Below are 12,497 nucleotides of genomic sequence, written 5' to 3'. Positions count from 1 at the left end.
GTTGTCTAAATGGGTAAATTACTGTACGTAGCTCAGCGTAAGTTGCCTTTGATAAAGGCATCAGTTAAAGATAAATATTAAGTAGATTGGTATGTATTAGCAGAAATTACTGAAAGAGATCTGTAGAGTCAGCGGAGGGATGCTTTTGTGGCCCAGATCAGCACTGCACTGGAACAAATGGACCAGCTGTTACCTGCTACCGTGGTAAGCTCTGGTTTACCACAGTTGTCCCCTGTTCGCAGGACCCCCGGGGCCACCTGTGAGCATCCATGTGGAGGAGATCACTGACACCACAGCCACCCTGTCCTGGAGGCCCGGGCCCGACAATCACAGCCCAATTACCTCGTACACTATCCAGGCCAGAACGCCCTTCTCCCTCGGCTGGCAGGCCGTCAGAACGGGTACAAGCTGATTGCGGCACAACGTCGCACAGGACGAATGGGAATGATGTGGTGTTGTCTCTGTGCGCTCCTCCATGGTCGTTCTTGACCAGCTTCGTTCTAAATAGCAGCGTTACTTTTGCTCGGTATTAGTAAAACCGAGCAATGACCATGCTGTGTGTGTGTGTGTGTGTGCTGTTGTGGTGAAACACTCTTCCGTCAGGGTGTGCGGAGGAGGCCGCGGCCACAGCAGGCCGAGCGGCGATCCAATTAACGGCACCTCCTGTGTGTGTGTTTGCGGCGCGACAGTTCCCGAGGTGATCGGGGGCCAGCGTCTCTCCGCCACCGTGACTGACCTGAGCCCCTGGGTGGAGTACGAGTTTCGAGTTCTGGCCAGCAACGCCATTGGCACCGGGGAGCCCAGCAAGCCGTCCAAGCAGGCGAGGACCAAAGACACGCGTACGTATTTGGATAAGAAATGGGTGCTTTTGGCACGCCACCCACTGGAACCTGACAGAAACAGGTGACTCATACCGCGGTAATCAAAGGAGGTGTGTGTGTGTGTTTGTTCGCCCATCTCCACTTGCTCTGGATGTCATGCTTCAAGGAGGTGACACAAGAACTGATAACGTGGGTATGATGAAACCGGGTGGAAGAAGCAGTATTTTTTATTTATTTCTTAAATCATAACATTTATGTATTCTGACACTTTTCTCTAAATACAGCTGATTTACCCATTTATACAGAGTAATTTTTACTGTATCTGTTCAGGGTAGGTACCTTGATCAGGTGCCTTGTACCTGCTGCACATTCGAGATGCATGCTACTTTCTACATTGAATATTTCTTCCTTTCCATGTGGTACAGGCAGTAAGTCCTAAGACAGGCCACCCTGTGACACTAGTTGCAAGTCATCAGTAATAAGAGCTCAGCAGTGTCACACGGTGGCCAGTCTTAGGACTTATTGATTCGTACCACAAATATTTTTTTCTGGTTCAGAAATGTTACTGCTAATTTATGAATCGATTAATTTATCCAAAACCCTCGCCCTTTACAGCGAACACTTTGACACACAACTAAAATAAATCAGTTCCACGAGCTCAGTATGTACCACTTATTTTGCTCATGAATCCTTAGCCGTGTCTCTAAGTGTGACAGCCATGCCTCCCACTGGGGATTTGGGCCTGCGGTGCAGCCTCTGTGGTCGGGAGAAACACACACGCACACGGTGTGATGCGCTCTGAGTCGCAGGCACGATTTCCTTGACAGCTGTTAGCAGAGCCGTGCAGAAACGGCGTGTGTCCATGAGCTCAACTCGGGGGGAAAACCACGGTCACCTTTATTTTAAGATCGGGTTGATAGCGTCGGATAGATACACGCTTGGGCGTCATCGCTGTCCTTATTCCTGTAGCTGTTTAAATAAAACCATTTTAATGTAACTTGAACAGGCAGCAGGTGGCGTAGTAGTTAGAACCGCTGCCTTTGGACTTACAGGTTACAGGTTTAAATCCCACCTCCTGCTGTAGTGCCCTTGATCAAGGCACTTGCTCTGAAATTATACAGTAAAAATTACCCTGCTCTATAAATGAGTAAATCAGATTAAGTAGCTTTGGAGAAAAGCTCCAAGAAATAAAGAAATGTAAATGAAATCTGTCTTGGATTTTGCCAGATCGACCGTATTCTTTCTTTTTTTTTTTTTTTTTTTTTTCCCTTTCAGTTCCAAAGGTCACCCCTGCTAATGTAAGTGGAGGAGGCGGAAGCCGTTCAGAATTAGTCATCACATGGGAGGTGAGAGACCCTCTCCGGCGCGCCGCTGCCCTCCAAATAAACAATACGCATCATTATCTTCTGAAGGGGCTGTTTGTTTCGGGCCGGTGGCCGAAAGGCCGTCTCAAGCGCACATACTGACGCTTTAAGTACGGGGAGGAAATGATAAACGATGGCCGTGCTCTGAGGGACACGATGGGTCTTTCCAGGGTGTGACTGAAGCCTTAAATGGACCAAATGGTCCCCCAGTTACAATGAACCTGCACCCCCCCCCCCCCCCCCATTCTTGACACACTAACACTGGTAGCTGCTTTCTTTCACAGTTCTTTAGCAGCAGCAATGACGTAAGAAGGAAGAAACTATCCAATACATTAAAATATTTTTCAGATTTTTTTTTTTTTTTTTTAGTTTTATTTTCCTATTATCACTTGTTCATTCCATATCTCTCTCTCTCTCACACACACACACACACACACACGCTGACTAAAACTGCTCATCCCAAGCAGGGTCACGGCAAACCGGAGCCTAACCCAGCAACACAGGGCACAAGGCTGGAGGGGGTGTGCCAGTCCGTCACAAGGCACCCCAAGCAGGACTCAAACCCCAGACCCACCAGAGAGCAGGACCTGGTCAAACCCACTGCGCCACCGCACCCCTTTTCACTCCATATTTAAAATCAAAATAAAATGTAGCTCAGCACTTAAATTAATCTTTTCCACTGGAAATATGGATTGAAGTAGTCTGTTGGTCTGCTCCCCCCCCCCCCCCGTGTGTGTGAACGATACCTGCTGGGAGACTCTCATGTCCAGCCGAGTCGCTCTCACTGCCAAGCGCTGCGGAACAGATTGCCATGGTCCACAGGTTGCCATTGTTTGTCATGTTGGGAAGCGGCTCCTCTCTGGTCTCGGGCCTTTGCTGTGTTCTTCTCGCTTTGATGAGAGACGATTGAGCTCATCCTCATGGACCCGCTGCTGGCCGTACCTTGTACTCCCAGACCAGGGAGGATGGAGCTTTGACTCTCTTCACAAACAGGCCCTTCCCCATTGGTGGAGCTCACACAGGGAAACAGTGGAGCAGAGTAACTCAGACAGCCTGTTTGTTATGGTTTCCCTTTATTAATAATTGTAGTTGTTGCCATTCAGCATTTAAAAAAATTAATATAATTTACGCAACACTTTTTCAGGGTAGGTACCAGGGTATTGGAGCAGGATGAGGGACTTGAGCGCCGGTGTCTGACATCCAAGAGCGGTGGCTATAGCCACTGCTCCACCTGCGGTTTATGATTTTTATTCCCTGACCTGTAATTCGCTGTAATGTGTTTCCGCTGCGGTTGTTCCACCAGCGCGAACAAAATCGTTTTCCTCCCGAGCTTCCAGAAACCTTGCGCCAGTGTGTGTTGCTTTTCGTGAAAAGGGCCTTAAGGATTAAGTGTCATCTGTCTCGCTTTTCATTTGACACAAACGGTGGCCTGCCCTGCCGAGGTCCCTCTCTGTTTTTATTAACCGTACAGCACTTCTTGCAGCCTCTGTGTCCTTACAGAATGGAAGTTATCCTCCTATAAATATTTTAAATAAATGATGTGTCTCAGCGGTGGCTCTATGGAGGTATCAGACTGAAGCCGATGTATTATTAATGCATACGTGTGTGTGTATATGTGTGTGTGGGTGTGGGGGACACTGTTGCAGCCAGTTCCCGAGGAGCTGCAGAACGGAGGAGGGTTCGGTTACGTTGTGGCCTTCAGACCCCACGGCGCCCCCGGCTGGATGCAGGCGGCGGTGCCTTCGGCTGACGCATCCAGATACGTATTCAAGAACGAGAGCATCCCGCCATTCTCGCCATACCAAGTCAAAGTGGGCGTTTACAACAACAAAGGGGAGGGGCCCTTTGGCCCCATTACCACCATCTACTCTGCTGAGGAAGGTAAGGATCATACAGGCTCAGGATGCTGAGCAAACAGGCCTTCGGGGCAATTAATAAGAAAATCTGGTTCCCTGTTGCATTGCACAGGAGGCGGCACAGTGGCGCAGCGGGTCCTGTTCTTGGGTTGTGGGTTCGGATACGGGTTTGAATCCAGCTCAGTCTGTGTGCACTTTTTAGATGTTCTTCCCATGCTTGCATGGGTTTCCTCCCACAATCCAAAGACATGCATTTCAGGTGGATTGGTCACTCTGATTTTGTCATTGTGTGTGTGTGTGTGTGTGTGTGTGAATGAAACCCTCTGTAAAGGGATAGATAAAGTACTGTAAGTCGGCCTGTGTTGTCTATTTAGTATTGTAAATCACCTAAGTTAAAAGTGCTAGTTAATATGCTTCAGAAGGTGGCGTAATGGTTAGAGGTGCTGAGTTTCATTTGGGTTCGAATCCCACGTTCTGGTATAGTACCCTTGATCAAGGTGCATACCATGAACCCACAAAATTTGTAAACTAAAAAATTCCCCGGCTGTATAAATTTGTAAATCTGTGTAAGTAGCCTAATATTATGGGCACGCTATGCATAAAAACACATGATAACATGTGACATCGAGTGTCATTGAGAAATATTGCCTTTCTCTCCAGAGCCAGGAAAAGCTCCGGCGAGGGTGCGAGCGCGGAGCCTCTCGGCATCCGAGATCGAGGTCTCCTGGAAGCCCCTGCCCTGGAGCACCAGCAAGAGGAGGGTGCTGGGCTACGAGGTGCGTGGCAAGCAGCCGGTGATGTCACCGTGACTTTAACAGAGCTGTGCGGCGGAACGCGTTTCCCTCCTTTTTCTTCTTAAATTTTTTTTTTTTTTTTCCCTCCTCCGCTCAGGTGGCACAGATCTGTTTGTGCAAGAGGATGCCATCGCCGAGCGTCCTCTCATGCGGCACTGTTGTATTTCTTTGCTGTTTCGCATGGTCACCATGTGCTCCGCTATGTTAAAGTGATGATGCGGCGCATCAGGGGATGAGCTGTTGAGCCTCAGGTCCACGCTGTTTATGAAACGCTCTCGGTCATCGCTAATTTCCCTTTAATACCGTTGCCAGCCACTGAAATTCAATTTGTAGGTAATAACGCTGCATTGCTGCACATTCTCTTGGGTGGAGTCCAACTGTCGCCCGTCAGCTCACGCGGTTTTAGAGGTACGCCGTTATCCAGAGCCGTGTCCGAAGACGCTGCTAACCCCGAAATGCTGATGCTGGGCTAACTGGCCCGATGAGGCAAATGCTTCAGCGTGTAGACACAGCGCAGCCCTCCCAGAGCTTCCCGTCGCATTGACCCTGTGACCCCTGTGTCCTCCAGCTGAGATACTGGGCGAAGAACGAAAAGGAGGAGACGGCGAGCGTGCTGAGGACCGTGGGCAACAAAACGACCGCCGTCATCCAGGGCTTGAAGGGCAGCACCACGTACTACATCAGCGTGAAGGCGTACAACACTGCGGGAGCAGGGCCGCCCAGCGCCACAGTGAACGTCACCACCAAAAAGCCCCGTAAGGCCCCGGCAAGGCGCCTTCGTGGTGCCGTATCGTCTTCCTGCAGCGACGCTAGCAACGTGCCGTGACCCGTTTCCACCGGTGAAATGATGTCACGTCCATCAGGGGGTGTTTGCAATGTGTTACACTTTCACTTTAACACTTTCCCACCACTTTTACTGCTCCTCTCCTGCTTTACTCAAGGGACGGGGTTTAATTTTCAGCTCCCACCTGTTAGCCGAATGTTAACGGTTTGAAGTTTCCGCAGGTTGCGTTTTTTTTTTACTGTTTCTCTTTGTTGTACTACGGCCCAGCGCCGAGCCAAGCGCCTCTGAAAGTCATGTGGAACGCGTCCGATTCCAAGATCATCCTCAACTGGGAGCACGTGAAGGCTCTGGAGAACGAGTCGGAAGTCACCGGGTACAAAGTAAGAAGCGGCGAAAGGAGCCCCCCGTTGCTGCGGTTGCCATGGCGCCTAGAGGGCACAATGGGAGTCGTGTGACACCTTTCCGTTTTCCTCCAGGTCCTTTATAAGCGCAACAGACACAGCCGGCCCAAAGTGATGGAGACGAACACGACGTCGGTGGAGCTCTCTCTGCCTATAGATGAGGAGTACATCATCCAGATCAAGCCGGTCGGCGAAGGAGGGGAGGGAAGCAGCAGCAGACAGATCACAATTCCTAGGATATCAGGTGGGATGGGGTCACAGGGAGGGTGTGAAACACACGACCAGACAGCACAGTGGAAAAGATCCCCAAAAAAATGTCGCAGATATTTAAACCAAATTTGCCATTAAATGTGAAATATGAGGTGGGGAAAGGGAAAGCTGTATGAACTGGTAACATCTTGCCCAGGATCTAAATAATGTAATAATGTTCATATGTTTTGACTATATTTCTTATAGTATTAAATAATTTGTCATTATTTAAACGGCATTTCTAACATGTAAATTAGACAAACCGTAAAGGACAACAAGTTTCCAGGAAGAGATTTCAAAGTTTCCCAAAAAAAAAAAGATTATAAATGACTCTCTTGCACCCTCTGTTGAGCAGTTCAGACATTGCCTGCAGTTTCTGGGATGATCATTGATATGAATATGGAAAATATGGATCATACAGCTGACCTGTGTGTTCATTTTCATTTGCACCACCTGTGTTTTCATATCACTTTCATAATTATTAAGCTGTGTTAAAATAGTTTTGAAAAGTTCTGCCTTGTTTTTTTTTTTTTTTTTTTTTAAATTGCATGTGGTCAATTCTCTCACACACACACTGAAACCACTTGTCCGGAGAGGGGTCGTGGTGCAGCGTTGCAGCGGTGCCTAGGCCAGCAACACAGGGTACAAGGCTGGAGGGGGAGGGGATACACCCCGGGCAGGATGCCAGTCCATCACAAGGCACCCCAAACAGGACTTGAACCCCAGACCCACCAGAGAACAGGCAGAAGCCAAACTCGCTGCGCCACCGCACCCACTGTGGTCAATTGATTTCCTAAAAATTATTTTTACTTTGAGTTGTGTTTGGAAATCCTGCCATGTCAGGACATCACAGCCGCCAGAAACTCAGCACTGTAACAGTAACACAACGGTAAAGACACATTATATTTGTAGTGTCAGAAATCATTGTACTCGGAGTAAATTCCCAAAATCTCACCTGAAATTATGGGGTTCCTCTTGAAACCTCTGAAGCTCTTCTTACTTAAGGATACAAAATTAACTGAATACTTGGACAATTAGAAAATCCAGAAGGAAATTATTTCTGTTCCTTATTGATTTTTGTCAACATGATTCCTGGTTATCTAGCTGTCTTGGACAAACAATGCAAAGACACTAGTTTTGCAATAAAGTTCAATGTTGTGGTTCCCTTATTGTCTGGAGCTAGTTGTTTCAAAAATTATTTCTATTTTCAACTTTTCTATTTTTTAATATTTAGGTGTACCTGCCAACACTGATTCATTCAGGAGGCTTATTAACCAAATTCCAACCTTGCCACTTCACTCATGCATTTTTTGTTGTTCAGACTGGAGTTTTCTTCACATCAACAGTGGCATCAGTACACTGTGAAGAAAACAGTACATTTCCCATCATTATGGAGGGTATTTTTCATTTGTATTTCATTGTTGTGCTGAGTTTGTTTATTTTAAGGAAAAAAATGTACGCAAATTCCCAAATACACCCAGTTCACCCAGATTTTTAAAACAGCTTCTTGTAGATCAGGCTCTAAATTACCATTAATGTAAGTGTGGGAATGTTTTATGGAGGACAAGTTCCAAAAAAAAATCATTAGTTTTTCATCACCTGTCCTGTGATCAAGGAGAACTTAATGACAGTCCTGATACAACTTAAACAGTCAGTTCTCTTGGCTTAAGTACCTGGTGAAGCTTCTGCATTTACATTTATTCGTTTATCAGACGCTTTTCTCCAAAGCGACGTACATCTCATAGAAAATACAATGTGTTCATTACATTAGGAGAAAGAGACACTTAGATCCAGGGCGTGCGGTGGCGCAGTGGGTTGGACTGGGTCCTGCCTTCAGGTGGGTCCGGGGTTCGAGTTCCACTTGGGGTGCCTTGTGATGGACTGGCGTCCTGTCCTGGGTGTGTCTCCCTCCCCCTCTGGCCCCTTGCCCTGTGCTGCTGTGTTGGGCTCCAGCTCCCTGCAAACCCCCACAGGACAAGCGGCTTCAGATGGTGTGTGTGTGACTCTTAGATGCAGATGTGTGATTCTTAAGTACAGTTAGTTTCTTTCCACCATATGAACCAATGTTCATCACATGAGTAACAGCATAAAACTTTGTCTGAATATAAACTATTCCTAATCATGTTCATAATAATAATTTTTTTATTAGAAACATTTACATTACATGACAGGAGTAGGTAGCTGTGTGACGGTTTATCCGTTGTTTAACAGTTATGATCTCAAAGTTATAGAACATGAACATTTGCGCATCACATGAATTTAAGAGATCATGGGTGGAGCGACTCCGGAAGAGACTCTTAACCTGCTGTTGTTCACGTATGTTTCCAAAGACATGATCTACATTTATTAATCTATCTTTGTTCCAAAGCAACTTATAATGTTAAGGTACTTAGAGTTATTTACACAGTTATACAGCTGGATAATTTTACTGGAGCAATTTAGGGAAAGTACCTTGCTCAAAGATATTAGAGCTGAAAGTGAGACTCAAACGTGCGACCTCTAGGTCCAAGGGCAACAGCTCTAATGACTACAATGCCATCTTCCCCCTTTTGTGATTTGTGAGAAAACAAAAATAACCTCCAAGCACGTCGAATGAAAATGGTGAGACTCGGCTCGCTTTCCGAAAGATCTCCTGCGGTCGAGTGGCTCCGATGTTGCATGTAGTCACCGTGGTGGCGCAGTGAGTCGCACTTAACATTCATTAAGAAACTGAAAATATGGAAATAAAAATGCATAGTGGTATTTCATATAGATGAGGTAAAGAAAAAATGTTCTTTTTACACACAATACTTGACAGGTTGTATAGTTTAGTTATTATTGTAATTTACTGTATTGGTTTTATGTATTGTAAATTCCAGGAAGATGGAATGGATGATAATTTATTAACACATAGTGCAGTTTTCCATCTTCTGTACACTAGCTGGGTGTTGGGTTTCTCTTCGCGTCGCATCCTCTTTCCTTGACGGTGTACTAATATAGAGACTGTAGATCAAGCGTGCATGCATACAGACACACACACACACACACACACACACACGCGCGTGTGTGTGTCTTTGTTCATCAACACAATGATTCATCTGATATGAACTGGTAGGACTGAAGACAGCTGAGTGAAAATGAGGAGTAATGGATCTTCTAATCATACCTTTTAAATTTTAATCAATTTTAATTGTATCTCTTTAAAAGAATCAGGAAAAACGTGCTCCTCCTTCATTATTACTTTCACTGACAACTTTAAAATAAACCGATGAATGAAACACTTCCAATCTTGGCATTTCTGTGTAGGAAAAAAAGGATTTGATATTGAAATTATCGGCACCGAAAACTCAGCACTTAGCTGTGCCGCCTTTGTAACTATGAATTTGCAGCTCCGTCTCTTCTGGGCACTTTTGGGTTCATGTTTCGGGTCACTGTCCTGCTGGGGGAACCAACCCGGGTTGAGAACACAAGCATTTGCATGCACATTTATTTATTTAGCAAAGCAGTGTACAACTTGGAGTAAACAAAGGTGCAGCAGCGACACAGAGAGGCAGTGATGGAGACATGCAGTGCGAAGTACAGTCCCGTGGTCCAAAACCACTGTCTTTGCCAGTGTACGTTGCACCACAAACAGCTTCGTATATGCTAAATTATTACTGTCTTGTGTTTCACGTCGGGCACCGAATCACAACCAAATCCAGGCAATAATGGGTTCTCGTATAAAATAATAATCGTTCCCATACGGGAAATATATGGGACAGATAATGTAGCGGACATTTACGTAGCTATCAGGAGAGAAGTGGGTCTGAAAAAGACTGGTTCTGGCTCTGATGTGATTTACCTCCCACTGTCACTCAGAGCTGCTGAATCCCTCTCAACATTCAAGGAGGGTCTCAAAGCTCACCTCTTTCTGACTGACTTTCTCCCCTGATCTCCTGTGTGCTCGATAAACGTGTACTGTGTTATCTGTTTAATACTTAAAAAAAAAAAAAACGATATGCAGCTACTCATGTAATGTAAACTGGCTTATACTGTGGTATGTAACAAATTGACTGTACTCAGGAATCATCCGATGTCTCCTTCTGTTTACGTCCGGAGAAGAGTGTGTTCCAAATGAACAACTGTAGATCTATGAGGAGTATGTGTGTGTGAGGAGCGAAGAAGACGCTCTGCCCGTGTTTCCCGTGTCCACTCTGATAACTGGTCCTGACCCTCACTCTGTCTGCTCGCTTTCCAGGTCCCAACGCCATGGGTTCGGCCTCCAAGGTGTCAACGCTGTCCGCTCTCAGTACGATTGCGCTCTCCTTCACAGCGCGGACGTCTTTATGACAAAGAGCATCCCGCGAGCACTCCAGGAAGCAAAGACTAAGCAGGGAGAGGCGTGGCTGCCAGCCCAGCGCTGCGTGTGATCCAACCCATTAGACGAGTTTAGACGCAGGAGGACAGACCTGCTGCAAATATGGTATAAAAAGAGAGGGAAAGAAGCCCTTCCTGCAAAGTGTCACTATCGAAGAGGGGGACATTCTGCCGGAGTCCTGACTACTGTTACCAAAGCAGCTTTCATTAAAAAAAAACAATGTCAAAAAAGCATTCTTATATGCATATTTTGTATCTGATGCTGGGCTTTTTACCGATTTCTTTAACTGTACCGACAGGTTGTTGGCTCTTTCTCTGAAGCTACGATGTGCGTGATATAGGTGCGTGTCCAACCCCGAAGGGAAGCATGTGTATCGTGGGGGAAAGGGAGAAGGTCCTTCTCTTTGATTCGGAAAGGATCTTCGCCCGTCGCCGAAGTCGGCGGTGCCGTGATGGCAAGAGCGCCGTGCGTCTGGCCTCCTGCGGGGTGGGGGCTGCCAGCGAAAGCGTTTCGGTGCAACTGAGCTCACAGTCTCTCTCGTGCAACTCCTCCGGTGCTGCGTGTCTGTCGTACACCACGTGGGGTGCCTGCGTCCTCGGGTCAGACCGCAATTCCGGGAAAACTCTCGAGTTGGTGTGGCTTCCCTCTGCGCGACACCTGTGGGACAGGAAGGTCCTTTTTTCTTTTTTTCTGCACAGCGAAAGGTCTTTTATTCTCCTTCAACAGAGGGGGGGAGGAATGGCGTAGACTTCTCTCCTCCACCCCCGTCCTGGCTTCACAGTGATGTGGCATTCAGGACCGTGAGAAAATATCCATCACAGTCCCCCCCCCCCCCATGTCCAGTGGAGCTCCATGCAGACTTGGCCCCTTCCATCCATTCAGCTAGCAGTGTGTGTATAGAGCTGCGCTTTGCCTTGTGTGTGTGCCTCATACCTTCTAAATACTCAGGTCCTTTAAGAGCCTTAACTAATCAAACATATGTTATTGTTATTGCTATTATTCTTATTTATTTCTGTACGCCGTTGTATCACAGCACTGACACATGTACAGCATCGCTGACAGAGGTGACCGGCTGCCCTGGGGACTCGACCTGCACTCAATGGCTCGAGTTAACCGACAGATACGTGGCATCGAGAGCCACGGCGTGGGAAGTGGCGACACGCATGGGCCAAGACACGGGCTCCGCTCCAACAAGCGCTGCGGCGAGGAACGCCACTCACGCTTCCCTCCCCCTAGTCGTGTGGCGCTGTGTAGAACCCATACGGTACCGTGTGTAGCTCGTAATCCAGTGAGTCGCTGGTAGCTCTTAGTACTAAAACAGGGACAGGTAGCTTAGTGGGTCTGTTCGATACCAGGAATTCGATAAATATAATTTTTTTTGTATTTTTCACATGCTTTATATCAAACAAGTTCTTTCTTATGGTCGCATTGCTTCTCCTTTTTGTTTTTCTGTGTAAAATCACACAACCTTTGGCGAGTGTTTCATGCTGTAGCTACTGTTGTTCCGCATGACATTCTTGGCTTTGCCGGCAATTCAGCCAACCCGCTCGAACCCCACCGTTACCACCCCCAGTGCTGTCATCGCCAAGAGATGGTGCCCTCCTCTGGCAGACAGTGACCCCACCCCCCCCAGGGAGGCTTCCTGCACCAGTACTACCTGCACTCAGCTCCATGTGGTGTTTCTGTCGTCGTCATTTGTTTATACCGAGTTCATGAATAAATTAAATTAATTTATAAAACCGTGTTGGTTCTTCCTTGACTCCAGGGGTCTTGAGTGAGTGCTTGTGGTCCACTTAGCACAGTGTGTGGTAACTGACCGTCGGACTGGTGGTCAGCGGAGGGTCTCCAGGCCCCGGTGAAGGTCACGTGAGACATAAAGCACACATTGTGCG

The 12,497-nt window shown here is 47.1% G+C and overlaps 1 protein-coding gene across 1 annotated transcript in view; it reads left to right on the top strand.

Annotated features, from left to right (window-relative positions):
* Positions 1-11,470, top strand: part of cntn4 (contactin 4) — a 182,235-nt gene extending 170,765 nt beyond the window's left edge. The window contains exons 15-23 of the mRNA XM_018733987.2: positions 243-401; positions 690-839; positions 2,097-2,167; positions 3,832-4,066; positions 4,702-4,817; positions 5,404-5,590; positions 5,887-5,999; positions 6,096-6,264; positions 10,486-11,470. Of these exons, the coding sequence (XP_018589503.1) occupies positions 243-401; positions 690-839; positions 2,097-2,167; positions 3,832-4,066; positions 4,702-4,817; positions 5,404-5,590; positions 5,887-5,999; positions 6,096-6,264; positions 10,486-10,577 (1,292 nt within the window). The 3' untranslated portion in view covers positions 10,578-11,470. The remainder of the gene's footprint in view (positions 1-242; positions 402-689; positions 840-2,096; positions 2,168-3,831; positions 4,067-4,701; positions 4,818-5,403; positions 5,591-5,886; positions 6,000-6,095; positions 6,265-10,485) is intronic.
* Positions 11,471-12,497: the final 1,027 nt, after the last annotated feature.

The sequence above is a fragment of the Scleropages formosus genome, chromosome 22 (genome assembly GCF_900964775.1).
Source record: "Scleropages formosus chromosome 22, fSclFor1.1, whole genome shotgun sequence".
Taxonomy (NCBI): Eukaryota; Metazoa; Chordata; class Actinopteri; order Osteoglossiformes; family Osteoglossidae; genus Scleropages; species Scleropages formosus.
Note: the sequence above shows the minus strand (reverse complement) of the source record. Positions and strands in the feature narration are given on the sequence as shown.